Here is an 18,622-nt window from a genome sequence, read left to right on the forward strand (position 1 = left end):
CTTTGCTAATATATCATTAAGCACAGGTAATTTAACGTGTTCAAGTGAATGAATTTCCACTCCGATTTTTTGTGCTGAGATAGTATGTGTTTAAAACAAAGCATTCAAGATGTTCCTGTCAATTATTCTCTCTAGTTTCTCTCTCACACTTTCAGATGGTAAATTTTGTAATTCTTTCTATCAATGAAATCTTCTACCTTGGATTTAAAATATCACTCCTTGCTGACTTGAGTGCCTTTGCCTGATTAAAATCTGACTGGTGCAGTATGAGCGTCTCAAGCCAAATTGGCCCACCCTAGCTCTGAATAGGTGCTACTACCTACAAACCTTATGTTGGTTCAGGGAGAAACGGGCTTTACATAGCACAGTTGACATGGATATTCCTTTTCAAGACCATGTCTCTGATCTCTTGCAGCTGAATCAGAGTAGGACCATTTGTCCATCTAGTTAAGCATTGTCTTTCCTCACTGGCAGCAGTCCTTCAGGGTCTTGGGTAGAACAGTCTTTCCCAATCTCAGAGATTGGGAAAGGGAATGAAGATATAAAGTGTACACTCTACTACTGAGCTTCAGCTCCTGTTTTATATGGAAAGGTCAAAACTTGTTTGTACTCTGAGAATGGGCCTTGTATGGACTTGTGGTAAGGTGAAAGACTGGCAATCTATCGATCTTTATTTTATTTAACAGAGCTTCAAGACATAGGGTGTGGGGGCTTCAGATATGCAGATCCAGCAGGCCAAACTCTTCCAAGCCCCACAGTGTCCAAACTTTGCTAGCACAAAGATCAGCCTGAACACCATGATTCAGTTCAAGAGAGTGGTTGATAAATAAGAACCAACAGGAATCCATGGATTCTTTCTTAGATTTATTTATGTAATGTTTCTACACGTAGAGGTTCTTTATTCAAAAAGATTCTGTATTAAAATAAAGCTGGCAGTCACCATTATCCTAAAGAAGAGCTGGCCTCAGTTTCTGTGAAGTGAGTTTAAATGAAAAAGTTTCTGTGCTGAACATACTGTTATCTTTTCATATGTTTGGTACTTCTATTGATACACTGATTGACTTCTGCAGTGAGGAGATGACTCAGATGGCTGACACACTGGCTGCCAGACACCCACTCTCCAATGTTAAAGTTCAGGTAGCCTCTTGCTTTACTGGTGGATTAAGGGCAATAAAAATAAAAGATAGGGCAGACAGCTAGAGCAATGGTCCAGGAAGATTTATCATGAATCCAATAATACATGACTGAACATTCCTTATAAAGGATACTGTGTGGTTGTAATGGCAGGAAAGAAACAACACTTTCCCACCACCATTGCATCTGCATGTTACATGCCAGTGACACTGTTCCAGGTATTCAGAGGTTTGTTAGGAGCTGCCCTGCAACAGGAAGTGGACTACTTTGTGACCCACTGTGACCATTTTTCTCAATCCTTTGCAAATAAAATGTCTCTCATTTATTCCAACTTGGAACCTGGATTAGCAGTCACAGGACCAGATGGTGCCAACTTGACCAATTGGTTGGGATACTTTACAGTTCATTCAGTGAGGAAGTGGGCAGGATCTTTGGAAGTTTAATGCCTTCCATCTGCTTGTTGGGCCTTTGTTCTTCCTGGCTATTGAAATTGTCCAGGGGCAGGGGCAGCTGGCTGACTATGTCCAAGAGGTAGTCAAAGCCTCCTTGCGAGAAGAGATAGTCAGTTCAGCCCTGAAACAAACTGAGGTGCACCCACTTCTACAGAAGCCTATTCTGGACTTAGGAGATCTCAGTAATTATCAAACAGTTTCAAATGCTCCATTCTTGAATAAGGGGATTGGACATTTGGTGACTAGACTTCAAGATTTCTGAATGGAGTGGATTATTTGGAACCTTTCCAGTCTGGTATTAGGCCTGGGTATGGAATTGAAACAGCATATGTCAACCCAATGGATGACCCATGCTTAAGAGATGAAGGGAGAAAGTAAAGCTCTCTGGATTTTCTTGGACTTTTCATCTTCATTTGATACCATTATGGTATCCTTCTAGGGCCTCCATTCTGGATTGGGATTGGGAGACGTCATTGTGTGCCTGGAGACAGCTTTGGAGCAGATGTAGGCTCATAAACTGAAGTTTCATCCCAACAAGATGGAAGTGCTATTGGAGAGTGGAAGGTTTGGTGTGGAATTTAAGGTGTCACCTGTTCTGAATATAATTTACTCCCCTTTAAGGAACAGGTGTATAGTCTGAGGATATTCTTGGACTCAGGTCTACTCCTGGATAAGCAGATGGCAATTGTGACCAGGGGTACCTTTTACCAGCTTTGACTGGTTAGCCAACTGCAACCCTTCCTGGGCAGAAAAGATCTGGCCTCTGTGGTGCATGCCCTGGTTACATCTAGGTTACATTACTGCAATGCTCACAGTGTGGGGCTGCCACTGAAAACTACTTGGAAACTTTAATTGGCACAGAATGCAGCCAGGGTGTTGACTAATATGGGTTGTAAGGGCTGTATCCCTCCAGTCATAGCCTTATCTACACTTGCTCCCAATATGTTTCCAGGCACAATTCATGGTTTTCGTGTTGACCTTTTAAGCCATGTATTGTTTGAGACAAACGTGCCTGAAGAATTATCTTCCCCCTTTTTAATCATTGGAACCACAACAATTATTTCCTGAGGCTGTGCTTTGAGTGATCTTGTTTACTGTGATTAGGTGACCTCTGAGTGAGGGCCTTCTCAGTCTTGGCATCAAAACTCTGGGCATTCTCCCTAGGAATATTAATTTCTACTCCTTTTTTGCCATCTTCTACCGGTGGGTGAAGACTTTTATTTTAATTTGGTGGCCACTTTGGTGACCTGTATGAGAGAAGGGCGGGGTATAAATATTGTAAAACAAATAGATAAACCTTTATACCTGAGATGGATAACTGGAAGACATTGCAGGATCCCAAGTGCCTTGTCATTTGATTTTACAAAGTCATTTTCTATTCTTGTACAGTATCTGTTGAAAGATCAGTAAAGAAATGGCATATGCTTTTTCACAGATTTTACATCAGAATTAACTGATTTTGTTTTTTAAGTTGAAAGAGAGTATTGTGGCTGCAGGGCAGAATAAAGCTGATCTGCCTCTGAAATTATTCATCGTTGGTTTTAAATAAGAATTTTAAATATTATGTGAGGATCATGGGAAGACTTATTTGTTGTTGCTTTTTGCATTCAGTGCTAGCTCAGAAAGACAGAAATGCACACAAATGGCATGTTCCTCAGAGGAGATGAAGAAGAGAATACCGAGATCTTTATATTCTATTTGAAATGTGCACATGCATAACTTGGTGGGGTGTCACATCATACTAACTCAGGGACAGCATATTGCTGATCTTTTCATGTGTTTTGCTGTGTGGTTAATTAATGTAATATCAGTTCTGGTTTCATTGATCTCGAGCTGATATAGGACCTGTAGTTATTATGCAGTCAGTAACTTGGATACTGAAGGTAGACATTGGGATGCGGATCACAACTGCCCCCCCCCCCCCCAGATACACTGCATGCACCAAGGTCAGATACAAAGTGAGGTGATGGTTGTACAAATGTGGGTTGGCTCCCCCCCCCCCCCAGTTTGCACAAAAATACCGGAAAAAATTCTTCAACACTTTTAACACTTTTACTTATGGGGAGACTTAATGTATCACAAAATCTTCTGTTTGTGGGTTACTTAGCAATCCTATAACAATCAAAACTAGCTGAAGAATTTGGAAGGTGCTGCTGCCAAGCTTTAGAGATGCCTCTGTGTGTGGGATGTGGCAAGCTGGTTAACTGGGCTGGAGAGGACAAGCATGTAAGCAGGTTGCATATTACGGCAACCAGGGAAACAGGAGGGGAGGAGATGGTAGGGAGGGTGAGCAGGTGCCAACTCCAGGTGAGCCAATGAGAACGAAACAGTGATAGGCAGGACAGCAAGAGAAAGGGGAAGGAAGGACCATGGGCGGGGGAAAGAAAAGAAATGGGGGAGGGACAAAAAGGGAGGGAGAGGGCCATGGGGCTGGAAGCCAAAGAAGCAAGATAAAATGATAGGATTCCCCAAACCCCAGCCAGTCTCACAAGTCCCCACTTATAGAACTGTAATTCGGAGGAATCAAGACCACTCTTTCTGATTCTCTGTAGCCTCCCTGTATCCCCTGCTGCCTCACAAAGTCAACATGAGGCAGGCAGCTCCCCTGTTGGTGTTCAGTTTGACCCCGAGTTTCCCACGTCCTCTCCTATGAAGGAACCTGGCCCTGTACATCAGCCACTTGTGGACATTCAAAACTAGAAGGGGAATTGTTTGGGTTTATTTTATAGCGCATGATCAGTTACATGATCAGTTAGATTTTTTAAAGCATAGCTGTAAATCATGTGACTACTTTGAGAATAGAAGTGATGATATGGGAATGCCATGAAGTTGAATCAGCTACAGTTTCATCAGCCTACCCTAGAGAATCGGCTTTGGGCTTCAGTCGATAGTGAAAATTATGTTTCAGTCTGAAGGAGAAACACACATGCCCCCATAAGATTTGAAAGTATTTTTAGTACTGAGGGTGGCCTTTCATTAAAGTATTAGTCAATTATGTACAAATGTATTCGTTTACTGGCTGATCAATTAAATCTGCATGTGAGAAAAAACAGTTCTAAAGAAAAAGGTATACTACCTTTAAATGAATCATATGCATTGTGGGGGTATCACATTCCTTGGAAGAGATATTCTCCCTAACTCTTTGCCTTTGCTAACATAGTACTTTCCATTTGCAATTCCTCAATCACTTGTATGTTAAAAATAATTTTAAAATGTGGAAAAATCTTTAGCTTGATTAAAATATTTCAGTTAATCAGAGTGATTAGATGTTGCAACAGTATAAATAACTACTGTTCCAGTAAATGATTTTCTACCTGTTATGTGTGTCTCATTCAGGGATTCAACTCACGTCAGATAAAACACCCTTGAGCTCCATACTCTGTGCAATATAAAAGGACAGAAGAATCATACTGTTCAAATGTCTTTTACTTGTCCAATGCAGTATCTACTTCCTATGTTATTGGGGATTCTTTTGTTCTTTCCTTGACATAGTGCTTGAAGGGAGTTGCTCCGTTAACATTAGCAGAAAGTGCTGTTATAAGGTTAATTCTTGTTTCATTCTCTGCATGAAAGTATAAGCTAAGGACTTTTTGGGCCCACAAAGATGCCCTAAATGGTTCCTTACATTACCTACATCCAGAAATATTCCCATCCTCTCATTATGGAAAGTGTGTCAGGTTAGCCTTGCTGTCTGACGTGGGTGTTGCAGTGCTTGAGAGGAACCTGGAAAAAAGAAAAATCAAGAAATATGTTCTCTTGAAAGGAGAGAGTGTTGGAAGTAGTGTGAGTAAACAAGAAACAGTCTCATGATTCTTTATAAAACTTCTCACAGTGATGTTATGGGCACCACCCAGCAGATATGAGTGATTGTAGTGTCATCCAGGTCAGATCTCTCTGCAACTGTACACTCACTGAGTACAACAGTGTGTTTTAGGGGGAAAAAACACACACCACCACTCACAAATGTTCTCAGGATTATTGAGATGATGTATGTCAAATATTCTGAATGCTTTGGAGCACAGCATAAATACTAAATATTATTAATACACATAGTGGTTGCATCTATGGTAGGAAAATAATCACAGTTCCCCAGCAACTCATTTTGCAATTTGGATGCTGGAAAATTGTGATTTCTTAGCAGTAAGAAGTCTTGCTGAGGTTATAGCATCTGGATTGTACTCAAGAAATTCGCAATGGTTGTGCAGATTCCTGATGTAAACCAAAGTATCTTGAAAGCTTCTTATGTATTCACTTTACAGCTGGTGGCTAAAGGTGCCAGAAACACAAAGTGGATTCTGTAACTTGCTACCCTGGCAAATCCTTGAAAATTAACAAAAACCCAGCCTTCCACTTTACCAGTGACTTGGGGAACTCTGGTAAATGTTGCCTCTGGGCAAGTACAAAGAGTAGAGTTTCACAGTTACTTCAGCCCATCTCCTTTTAGTGTAATTGTGAGCAAGTAATCTAAGGCATGCATGAGGAGGAGTTAAATCAAGGTCTGGTTTCTTAACCAGGAAAAGACTTTATTGTTACAGATTAAGCTGGAGCACAGACAAGAAAAATAGCTATAGCCTACTGGTTGCACATCTAACAAAAAGAACAGAAACGTAACATGAAACTTGACTAATACACAATAGTTTCCTCCAACATCCCCACTTGAAATGTCTATGGAACAAATGCCTCTCCAGACCTCACCTGCTCCCTCCAAGGGAATCTGATTCCCAGCATTTGGACCATACCAGCCCTTTTAACCTTTCCTGCCTTGATTGGCAGGAAGCATCTTCCAATCCAAATTTAGGGAATTTACTTCTACTTGGAAAGGTAAACCCAGTTTCACTAGGGCTCATTTCCCATACATCCAAACACCGAAATCATATTTACAACAGCTATCCATCTTGTACTTCCCTGGCAGGGTTGGCTCTTGATTAGCACTTGGAAAGGAGACCATAAAGGAAAACCTTGTTTGCCACACAATGAAAGGCAATGGCAAACAGGACCCCTCAGGAACAGCATACAGAGGAAGTCAGAGGTCTACTGCAGAAGATAGAGAGCAACAATTAGCAAAAATGCCCCCTCTCTTCCATTAGCAGCAATGATCAGGGGGACTCAATCTACTACTCAAGGAAGCCAGGACCTCCACCTGTGTCTAGTGTGGGTTCTACCATTAAACTGTTAGTGATTTTCTTTTTAGTTCTAACGACCCATTATAACTTTTATGTTTTGTTTGCTCTGCTCAGAGATTGCCTTGTAATAGTAATAAGTGCTAATAGTTATCCTTCTCTATTACAGTTATTCCTGACTCACTCCGGGTGACATCAGAAGCCCAGACCCTAAACAAAGTGCAACACAATTCTCTGGAACTGAAATGTGAGATATCCAAGACTACTGTACAGCACAGCCACATTTCCATTGCCTGGTACCGGAAAAAAGCAAATGAGCCCGCTGTAGAGGTGATCTCCTTCAGTCGAGATTTTGTGTTGCATGCTGGAAGTGAGTACAGCCAGCGGCATGCCAGTGGAGACATCCGCCTGGATAAAGTAGGCGAGACTCTGTCCAAGCTTACCATCTACAACCTGCAGTCCTCTGATGAGGGCGAGTTTTACTGTGAAGCAGCGGAGTGGATTCAGGACCCTGATGGGATTTGGTATGCAATGACCCGCAAGCGCTCAGAGGGCACCATGGTCTTTGTGGAAGGAACTGGTTAGTGTCAAGCTTTTTTCCCTACCCTCATAGCATTTAATGCTCTGTTCTTCAGGAGGAATTTTGGAGTGCAGGAATGGGAGGGAGAGGAGAAGGTGTGCTGATCAAACACGAGTCAGTGTGGGTAGAGTGCTAGACTGGGATCTGGGAGACCACAGTTTGAATCTCCACTCTGCCATGGGACTGGGTGACCATGGGCTAGTAACGCACTCTTGGTCTACCTCACCAAGTAGCTTACATCTGAAACTTCATTTGCTGTAGAAAAGATGCATTTATCAGCAAATGTAGCTCTTTGGGATCAGGCTACTTCAGGGGTAGGGAACCTGCGGCTCTTCTGCCCTTGCACTGCGGCTCCACAAGCCAAGCTGTCGGCCCCATCCTTGCCCACCCTGCAGGCAGCAGGGCAGGCGCACCAACTGCCCACGGCCGGCTGCGCTGCGCTGCGGGCTTCCCCTCTCGCCCGCCCCATTGGAGTGGGGCGGGCGCTTTCCCAGCGGCCAGCAAGGCCGAGCCGCTGGCTTCATCCTTGCCCGCCCTGCAGGCAGCAGGGCGGGCGCACCAATTGCCCGCGGCCGGGCTGGACCGCACCGCGGGCTTCCCCTCTCGCCCACCCCGTTTGAGCGGGGTGGGTGCTCTCCCGGCGGCTGGCGAGGCTGAGCTGCTGGCCCCATCCTTGCCCGCCCTGCAGGCAGCAGGGTGGACGCATCCATGCGCTTCTCAGAATGAGCGGAGTAAAAGGTAAAAAAACCCCCCAATATATACAGTGTTATCTTTATTTTAAATGTCAAAAATTATTTGTGGCTCCAAGTGTTTTCTTTTCCCGTGGAAAACAGGTCCAAATGGCTCTTTGAGTGTTAAAGGTTCCCTACCCCTGGGCTACTTGAAATCAGTTATTTGGCAGTCTCGAAGTATGACCTCTGACTTAAATTGTGAATCTGTATTTGAGTGGGTGGAATAATTTTATGTTCAAAGGCAGAACTAAAATTTGTGACATTTTTCACTTTCTGATTTAGAATATTAAAGAAAGTGAAGTTTATGATCTTTCTTGAGACATTTGAAAGTTTTAACCCTTACATTTAGAAGGGAATATATTGTGTAGTTTGGGATGGTGGATTATTTTCTCTCTCCCGCCAGCATGGCATATTGGTTAAGAGCTGCGGACTCTAACCTGGAGAACCATGTTTGATTCCTCACTCTTCCACTTGAGTGGCGGACTCTTATCTGGGGAACTGGATATGTTTCCCCGCTCCTACACATAAAGTCTGCTGGGTGACCTTGAGCTAGTTACAGTTCATTCAAAGCTCTCTCAGCCCCCCCCCCCCCCACCTTCACAAGATGTCTGTTGTGGGGAGAGGAAAGGAAAGAGTTTGTAAGCCACTTTGAGACTCTTTAAAGGAGAGAAAAGTGAAGTATAAATTCAAACTCTTCCTTTTCTTCTTTCATAGCTTCTATACAATGTGGAGCGTTTATTTAGTTCTTTTCTCTCCAGTTAATACTTACCTATGGCCCCTTCCGCACACGCAAAATAATGCGTTTTCAAACCACTTTCACAACTGTTTGTAAGTGGATTTTGCCATTCCGCACAGCTTCAAAGAGCACTGAAAGCAGTTTGAAAGTGCATTATTCTGCATGTGTGGAATGAGCCTATGTGTGTTGAATATGTAATATTCTAATTTTTTTTAAATGTAAAATTGAGGCTTTGGCCTTCTTTTTAGTTATGCTGAACAATGTTTTGCCCTGTGTTGATGTTGTCCTTATATGTTCTTTTGTCTCTTTCTCTCTCTCTTTCTCTTTTTAAATGGTGGTATCCTCTTGCTTTGCCTATCAGCCAGTGCTCACATTAATTTTGGTAGGAGTTGCAGTTTTGTTCAGGTTTTTTTAAATATTTCTTTTTCTGTCTCTTGATGTTTTCATTGGGTGAAAATAAATGTGATATTTTGCCCGAATGACAATCTAAGGCACCTGGTTAGAATCATTCATAAAAATTTCTAAATTGGTGTACAATTCAAACTTTGACTCATGATATGAAGGCCAGGATGACATAACCTCTCAATATGGCACCATGAAATTAGTGTATACACATGGTAGCTAGCCCTGCCTCTTTCACCTATGGTGGAAAACTGATATGCATCTGATAAACAGTTGTGCCTTTATTAACTTGCATCAGAAGCTTGTGCTTCTTAGAATTTGATGAAGCAGTTATAGGCATATGGGAAGGAAATTTCCAGGTACATCTTGAAAAAGAACACAGAGATAACTTACTGCCTGTTGAAAAGATCAGGTTAGGGTTTTCAGTGTGCTCATTGCTGTAATGCTGTTTTATTTGAGTGTTGTGTGCATGTGTGTATGTCTTCTGTCTCTTTAGATATGGATATCAACGTCCGGCTAGAGACAGAGAAGCGGACCTACACAGTAGGTGAACCCGTGGAATTCCGGTGTATTTTGGAGGTACAGAATGTTGCCAAGAGATACTTCTCCATCTCATGGGCCTTCAACAGCTCTCTGATTGCTAGTTTTGGGGCTAATGCTGTACCAGTACTTAACAATGAGTTTGCCCAGCGTGAAGCTTTGGGCCAACTGAAAGTATCCAAAGAGAGTGACAGTGTGTATATTCTGAAAATCTACCGACTCCGCCTCGAAGACAGTGGAAAGTACAACTGCCGAGTGACAGAGCGCTTGAAGACATCAACTGGTGAATTTATCGATGGAGAAAGCAAACGACCAAAGAACACACCCATCACAGTGCTTCCCCTTAGTAAGCAGAGGTCTTGGGTACTCTTAAACATATGGGGTTACGCGGGAGGGAGTAGGGCAAGACAAAGGTATGCATGACACCATCAGTTCACAGGGTTTACTTCTGCTTGTCCATTATGGAATGCAATTTGCAGAGAAAACTGAGACACTTTTAGTTAGACTTCTGTGCCACTTTTACTCAGAAGGCGACAAATGTTTTACCCAAGAAAACTCACAATCAGAATAGAAACGTTACGAAGAACTTAAACCGTATATTTTTAATGTCGTTGTGTACATTCACTTGAAGGATGGTGCAGTGCCTTTGCACTGCTCACTGAATAATTAAAAGGCTTGGACTGCAGTTGAAAGCACACATTCTGAGTTAGGATTACGCTGATAAAATTTGGACAAAACTGCAAATTTTTCTTTCATCATTTGTCTTCACTGGACCCTCCTCTAATATAAGGGACAGCAGGAGGGTCCAGTTTACTGTAGAGAAGTGGGAAGAAGGTGCTCTACCTTTCCTTCACCCACCTCTCTCCCAGCTGAAATTCTGGATCTGTGTTTGTGTTTGGCACCTGGTCTTGGCACTCTACTGCAGAAGATTGGAGGGACAAACAGATGCATAAGAGGGGGCAGTGGAGCTCAAGCCCCAGGCACTCCTGGGAGGAGCCCCCACCCCAATCTAACCTGGCCTCGCTGCCTGGAAATAATTTAATCTTAATTTTAAAGCAACCAGAGGCTTTTGTGGCAGCGGGTGGGTAAGGAAGAAAAGAGGCCCATGTTCCCCCTCTTTCTGCTACCAAAGAAAAACCTCTGGTTGCTTAAAAATTAAGGTTCGCTTACTTTCAGGTGAATGGTGCTACGACTGGGAGGAGACTGGGGGTGGGGACAGTGCTAGGGAGAGTGCTCTTTCTCTGGTTTGTCCCTGACCCCACTCTCGTCCCGGCTGCAGCACCACTTGCCTGAAAGTAAACTAATCTTAATATTAAAGCAATCACGGGCTTTTGGTGTGGGGGGGTAACCTTCCCCCTACCAAGGCAACTCTCTCCTTTCCCCCTTTCTCTCTCCCTCCCTTCCTCCCTGGATGGAGGATACACTACTGAGTAATATTGAGTGAGAACAAGATCTTGGGGTATAGGAAGACAGTAAGTGAAATATGAGCAGTCAGTGTGATGCAGCAACAAAAATGACTTGGGTTTATTGATAGAGGCATAACATGCAGATTGCAAGAAGTTGAAGCACCATTTTCTGTAGATATGTTCCTGGGAAGAAATGATGGGCGAGAGAAGGGTTAAGAATGTGTCCTCCTATCTAGAGTCTCTCTGCTAATAATGTCATGGTTTTGACCCTGATGTACAGTTAATAACTATAATAACTGTTAATAAGTGACTCCTAGTAGAGGAGGAGCATGTAGTTCTACTCTTAATCGGACCTAATCCTTAGGAACTCCACAGAGCACAACAAAAATAACCTCTTACCTTCTTTTTTGGAGCTGAGCTGGTACGGTTGGAGTTAGGGTTAGTTGGAGTTAGTCAACAAAGGCAATCCTGGACTAGTCTTAAGGAACTGGAGAGGTTGAAAAAGATGAACAGTCCATAAGGGATAATAAGTATAGGCCTTGAAACTGTTAAATGTGTTCTGGTGGGTTTTCGGGGCTGTGTGGTTGTGGTCTGGTGGATCTTGTTCCTAACGTTTCACCTGCATTTGTGGCTGGCATCTTCAGAGGTCACAGTGTGTAACAGATTTCCCACTGTGATACACCTCTGAACATGCCAGCCACAAATGCAGGCAAAACATTAGGAACAAGATCCATCAAACCACGGCCACACAGCCCGGAAAACCCACCAGAACCAGTTGAATTCGGCCATTAAAGCCTTCGACAATGCATTGTTAAATGTGTATTTGCCCTCATGGGCTTGGAGAATGCTGTTCTGATACAGTGAGCTCTTGTTTTGCCATTCCTTTTGCACAGCTAAGGCAGGAATGTAGTTTAATGTTTCTGCTAAATCCTATGCAGTGCGATCTTATGCAGAGTTACTCTAGTCTAAGCCCATTGAAATAAATGGACATGGACTGGCATCGTTGTCCTTAAGATTGTTCTGTAAATGCCCCTCTTCGCATTAGAAAAACACCAGTAAAGTCTTGCCTAGGTCAGTTTGAGTTCATTGCCTCCAAAATCCAGCTGTCATAGCTTCTTTAATCACTGTGTTCTACAGTGTAATCCTATGCAAAGTTACTCCAGTTGAAGCCTGTTGACTTTAGGGCCATGCCTTTGTCTGGGTTTTGCAACATATGCATGCATCAGAGGGAAAGAATTAATCCAGAAATATTTGAGTAAGAGCAGGCAGGTCTCTGATTCATTAATTTTTCATCTTGTTTCTGTCTTCAATTTAGGCAATTTTTCTCATACAACAAATCATAAAAGTTGTTAAAAGAAGCTTAAAATACATCTAAAACAGAAGGGAAGACACCATGCAAATTTACCTCCTGTTTCTCAGCCGCTGAAAAGATTCAGTGCATTTCAAGAACTATAAAATAAAACCATAAGTTGCAGAGTAAAATGAACCCATTGTCCTTCAGCATGGGATACAGCTGACCAGAAGCTGGCAGGCATAACTTTCCTGGATTCTGCTATATTCTGTTTTTCTGTCTGAAATGAAAACAGTTGTTGATACTTGCTTATCCCAAGCTACGTACTGTTCATTAAAACGTTTATTTGGAGTCGTAGCTCTGTTAGGAATATATTTAAATTAGCATGATGGATCTGATCAAGTTGATCCTTAACTTTCATAGAAAATGTCAGCCACTCAATTGTGGGGAAGATATCATTTGCGGGAGACTCAAAGGGGCTCTATGGAATTTATTTATTTATTATTTATTTATTAAATTTATAGGCCGCCTCATCCCCAAAGGACTGGGGCAGTGGAAATGGGCTCAGTGGTTCCATATCCCAGATATCAGAGACTTTGAAGACCTTGCCTGTAACCTTTGAAACACATATCCACATCCATAATTTCTAAAAACTCATTTGTATTTCAAGTGGAAGAAGATATTTTCTAGAATCTATATCAGTTGCAGCCATTCCTACACCCCTGTGCAATAATCCTGTAAGGTTCAAAGCTGCTTCACACATTAATCTCTTAGTCTGTGTTTTTTTACATGAGTTTCCCTAAATGTTCCTAGTACATGGTTGTGAGTGGGGATACAACATAGGAAGGTACACTTCTAATGCAGTCTGGTGCAGAGTTACTGCAGTCTAAGCCATTGGCCTTTTACTGGCATAACATAGGATAGATTTGTAGTGCTAGTGAGTTGCTTCTGCAACTGCAGTGACACTTTTTGATGCTACCATAATTGGAAACTGCTTAATGAGTTGTCCATCTGCTGCCAGATCAGACGCCTTTCCTTCTCCACTGAATCTTGAGCATGAGCATGTTTGGGACCCATTCTGTGAAGAATAATCAGTGAGAACTGCTCTGCACAGCTTTGACTATAACCGCACATTCTGTCTCTTCTCTATTGCAGAGACCAATATTTCAGTGGAGGTGACCAACAATGCCCCCAGTGTGCTAGAAGGAGAGAGCCTACGTTTTAGTTGTAATGTGCGCACAGGGTTTAGACCTCAAAACCGTCTTTCTGTCACTTGGCAGCTGGTGGACAAACAGAACCGTCGCAGTGACATTGTCCAGCTTGATCGGGATGGTACGCTTCATCCAGGCCCTTCTTACATTGAGCGCAGCAGCTATGGTGGGATCCAGATGGAGCAAATACGGCCTGGATCTTTCACACTTGAAATCTTCAACAGCCTCAAAGCGGATGAGGGCCATTATGAGTGTCGCATCACAGAGTGGACAAGGCGGCTGGATGGGGAGTGGCAGATGATTGGGGAGAGGCACAATGGCTCTGCAGTATCCATCAATGCACTGGGTTAGTTAAAAAAAGGTGCTTTTAAGTATATAGAATACTGGTACATGCAGTGTGTTCACATCCCCTATCTTCTGTGCAGGCTTTAGACATTATCATTTCCTGGTTGGAGAAATAATTAAAACTACTTTGGTGACTGAAAATTCAGGGAGATTATTGCTGTTTACTTATCTTTCTCACATGTCTCTTCTCAGACTCTCACATATTGTCTTAGATACTCAGGGACAGTACTAGACATTGCAAGGAACATAGCTTCTGCTTTCTCCCTCTTGCGTGGCACAATGGGGTACCTGGTGTTCCTTGTCTCATCACTGTAAAGTCACTCTGTTAAGGATCTGAGTAAAGATCTGTTCTCCAAGTTGGGGAAAATGTTTGGAAACTGGAAAAACTCTTAACATTGAGGTGTTGGGCATACAGGCAGTGGGAAATATGATTTAAAGATTCATTGTTTTGCTTTCTCCAGAGGTTAAGCACTACCGTTTGCGCAAGAGCCAAGTGAGTGTTTACTGGGGCTGTAGTTCTGGCTCAGATGCCTGCTAGAGGCAGAGTCCGGAGACATGTCCAGAGAGTGGTCTGAGAAAGACATATTCAGAGGCGTACCTCCCGTTGGGCAAAGTGGGCAGCTGCCCAGGGCGCCACCTTGTGGTGGGCGACAAAATTGCAGGTTTCTTTGTGGGGGATTTTGGACCCCCTGAACCAAACTTCACCAAACCTGGATGGTATCATCAGTAGGGTCTCACGAAGATACTCTGAAATTTTGGTGCTGCTATCTTAATAATTGCACCCCTGACAACAGGCACCCCCTAAATTTCCCCAGATTCCCTTTTTAAATCCACTCCCTTCCTGCCAATGCTTGTTTTCTTTCTTTCTTTTATTCTCTCAATGCCTAATAAAGATTATTATTATTATTAAATCCACCCCCTTCAGCATGGATTTAAAGGGAGAATCTGAGGTTCCCAGTTTTAACATTGAAAGGGATGCTGTTTCAGAGTGGGGGAGAATCCACCCCAAAATAGCATCACTTTCAACGTTGTTTAAACTGGGGACCCCAGATTCTCCCTTTAAGGTGGATTTAAAAGGAGAATCTGGGCTCCCTAGTTTAAACACCATTGAAAATGATGCTGTTTGGGGATGGATTTCAGCATCATTTGTTTAAACTAGGGAGCCCAGATTCTCCTTTTTAAACCACCTTATAGGGAGAATCTGGGGTCCCCAGTTTAAATAACATTGAAAGTGATGCTGTTTCCCCCAGTTGGAGGGACTGGATACAACACCATAAAATGTTCTCATAGCAGTAATAAAACATTTTGAAAGCATTTTGAAATTGTTTTCCAAAAATTATTTCTGCTGTGTGGCATGGCCCATTGCTGTGTTCAGATCTGTGAGTTGGGGCATGTTCTATAATGTGATGGTGACTTTGAAACGACCTGGTGGAAAAAATCATTGTTTGGTCACGGTGGGGGAGAGTGGCCACCCGGGGGGGGGGGGGGGGAGAATCAAACTCAGGTTTTGCCCAGGGCTCCGGTTTGCCTTGGTACGCCTCTGGACATATTTCACAGTAAATATTGCTTAATCTCATTAAAGCTGGCATTATAAGATGCCTTACGTTGCCTACAAACTATTATGTAAGGCCCACTGAGCCCTCTAAAAGAGAACGGTGTATAATGATTAAAACAAGAATGCCAGCATCTCCTCAAATTATTCTTGCTCAGTTCTGTTAGGTATTCCCCCTGTTAAGCAAGTTTACTGTGTCAGCCACTTCAAGAAGTGGGGAATGGGATGTTGGGAAATTTCCACTTTGGGAAGCTCAAGAACTTTTACAATATCTCAAGTGGCGGAGAACAGCATCTTCATCTCTTAGAGGGAGCTGCCCCTGTAGGCAATCATGTGCCAGCAGCCCTTCCTACATGGAGACCTGCCAAGTAGCCACTTGACCCTCAGTTTCATTCATTTGCTGCCACTGTACCATGTTACAGTTAATTCATGGTCTTTTATGAGCAGAAAGTTATTTGGAAGTTATTTTAGGTGAGTTGTCCAAACTGAGGACTCCCCAAGAAACATGTGTCTGAATTCTATAAGAGAAAAAAATTGCTAGTTGCTGGTTCTGAAATGTGTCCTGGACTGTGCCTGGTGGTCTGTTTGCTAGGTCAAGAGGGCAGTGATCCCATTGTTTGTAGCTTCTGCCAGTGGTGGAGCTACAAGGGGGCGAGGAGGTGCGCATTGCACTGAGCATGCACCTAGGAGTGCGCAAAAATCGACCCCGACCCCCTTCCCCTTTGCCAGGCCTTGCACCGCCCCACCAGCTTGGCCCATTTTCAGCCAGCAGAAAACAGCTTTCTGCCAGCTGGAAAAGGTCGGGGGGGGCCGTGGGGGGAGCCATGGGGGGAGGGGGGAGGGGCCGTGGGGGGCAGAAAACACAGAGTGCCCAGCTACGCTTCTGACTTCTGCTCATGGTGAATGAGGAAGAACATTCTCTTTTCTCCCTTCACTGGCTTCCTCTCCTTCTCCTGAATAATCATTAAACACATTTCCAAAATGCTTTAATCCCAAAGATTGACCTGTTTTTTGCTGTAATTACATGGGCCAGAGCTCTGCCATGGTGACGTCCTTTGATGATTAGAATCCCTGAGCCCCTTGCTGGAAATGTGCAGAGATCTCAGTTTCAGCTCTGAGGCAAGTCTGGCAGGCAAAAATTAATCTGCTAGCTACAATTAATGTCCCAGTTGCCTGCCATTGTTAATTAATACCTTCTAGCCTCTCAGGTCAGGAGGTTCTGTCTTCCTGAGCCACACTGTTTCAGGGGCTACTGCCTTAACACTGTCTTGCATGGGCAAACAAACGGAATCGTCCCCTGACTGGCTATTTTACAGAAGGCTGTTACAGGAAACTATTCTGCGCTACGTGATAGATTTTATTCTAGGAGATCATATTAATTTTTTAATGATACTTGCAGACCCAAAAGTCTCATTAATGGTCTTGCAGAATTTACATGTGTTGCATGTCAGGCAGTATTGTGGATGAAACTAACGAGCAGTGTCATTTGATGCATGTTTATGCTGCAAGTATTTTTGGTGTTAAATACCAAATTCATTTTTCATCTTTTTCCCACAAAGTCAAAGCTCACTGAGGTAAATGATGCCATGCTCCTTAGTTCATTTATCTAAGAGAAGTGGGGTACATGGTTTTTCTTATTTCATCTGTTGATGAGTTCTGCAATTTTGGTCTGATTCCTGAGAAAGTTTTTGGCTTCTTCATGTAAACCTCTTGTTCACTCCGTCACAAGATGTGTCCCATCTCCTTTTCGGAAACTGTTCCTGTGGTGTGAAGGATAATGACTGGGGAGCCAAGGACTGCATGGCAGATTGAAACATTGTTCCCCCATCCCCTGTTCTGTAGAAGGAGGGAATGAAATAGGAGCAATGGAAGAAAGTTTCTAAGGATGTTTACCTTTAATCTGTCCAAAGCTTGAATTCAGCTGAGGATCTCAGGGCTGGTTGGAAGAATTTTGATGGGCCCCTCCTACTCTCTCAGAGTGCTTGTACCCCAAAACAATTTTACCAGGGTTTTTTTTTTTTGCCTATCCCTATTTCATGTTTTTTTACAGTTCAGTCCTAAACAGAGTTGCACTCTTCTTAAATCAACTGAAATCAGGATTACATTGTAAATGCATGTGTTTAGTTACTGAGACCAAGAGTTGACTAATCAGTTTTCTGTGTGTATGGATTAATATATCGCTGTTAAAAAATATTCATTTTTCCCTCTCTATCCGTTTGTTTTTTGGTAGATGCTGGTTTTGCAGTTACAGCCATCTCCCGCACCCCTGGAGTGACCTATAATGAGTCATTTGATTTGCAATGCATCATCAAACCACATTACCCATCTTGGGTCCCGGTATCTGTGACATGGCGTTTTCAACCAGCAGGCAGCACAGAATTTCATGATCTGGTAACCTTTACTCGAGATGGAGGTGTTCAGTGGGGAGATAAGTATATCGGGTTCCGAACTCGAACAGCCATTGAAAAAGCAGAGTCCAGTAACAACGTACGTCTCAGCATCAGCAGGGCCAGTGACACAGAGGCAGGCAAATACCAATGTGTGGCGGAGCTGTGGCGGAAGAACTATAACAGCAGCTGGACACGACTGGCAGACAGGACCTCAAACCTCCTGGAAATCAGGGTTTTGCGGCCTGGTAAGTATCCTGTAGGTCTACGAAGACTGCCTTGCGCAGGGTCTTTTCAGTATGGGATAGCTGAGAGACTGAAATTATTCATGTCCTCACAGTGTTTGCATATTAGAGATTTTTTTTAGAAGTTTAAAGAACACAAATTTAGTTTATTGGCAAAGAGTTCCTGTTTCCCCAAAGTAAACAGATCTTTCTATCTATTTTTCTGAGTGTATGTGAGTGCAAGAGAGAAAACACACCCTCAGAATAATCAGTAGAAAATTGTGCCTGTTGTAGGGGGTGATGCATCAAAAAGCAGTTGAAGAACTGCTTTCAGATCCAGATACAAGATCCTATCTTATAAGTAGCTTCATAATGCATGTGATATTGGTATCTTGAGCCTATCTTGTTCCCGATTTCTTGATAGTGGCGATGTTATACTTCCTGCTATCTGCAGGGCTTGTCTTTGAACCTAATGCAGATTGTGTAATGGCTGAAAAGCTTATCTGTTTAT

The 18,622-nt window shown here is 43.0% G+C and overlaps 1 protein-coding gene across 1 annotated transcript in view; it reads left to right on the plus strand.

The window, feature by feature from the left end:
• Positions 1 to 1,077: 1,077 nt before the first annotated feature.
• Positions 1,078 to 18,622, plus strand: part of IGSF3 (immunoglobulin superfamily member 3) — a 51,807-nt gene continuing 34,262 nt past the window's right edge. Inside the window, exons 1-8 of the mRNA XM_048494057.1 lie at positions 1,078 to 1,137; positions 2,026 to 2,090; positions 6,674 to 6,737; positions 6,857 to 7,286; positions 9,115 to 9,135; positions 9,652 to 10,041; positions 13,548 to 13,949; positions 17,731 to 18,135. Coding sequence (XP_048350014.1) covers positions 1,078 to 1,137; positions 2,026 to 2,090; positions 6,674 to 6,737; positions 6,857 to 7,286; positions 9,115 to 9,135; positions 9,652 to 10,041; positions 13,548 to 13,949; positions 17,731 to 18,135 — 1,837 coding nt within the window. The remainder of the gene's footprint in view (positions 1,138 to 2,025; positions 2,091 to 6,673; positions 6,738 to 6,856; positions 7,287 to 9,114; positions 9,136 to 9,651; positions 10,042 to 13,547; positions 13,950 to 17,730; positions 18,136 to 18,622) is intronic.

This window comes from Sphaerodactylus townsendi, linkage group LG04 (assembly GCF_021028975.2).
Source record: "Sphaerodactylus townsendi isolate TG3544 linkage group LG04, MPM_Stown_v2.3, whole genome shotgun sequence".
Taxonomy (NCBI): domain Eukaryota; kingdom Metazoa; phylum Chordata; class Lepidosauria; order Squamata; family Sphaerodactylidae; genus Sphaerodactylus; species Sphaerodactylus townsendi.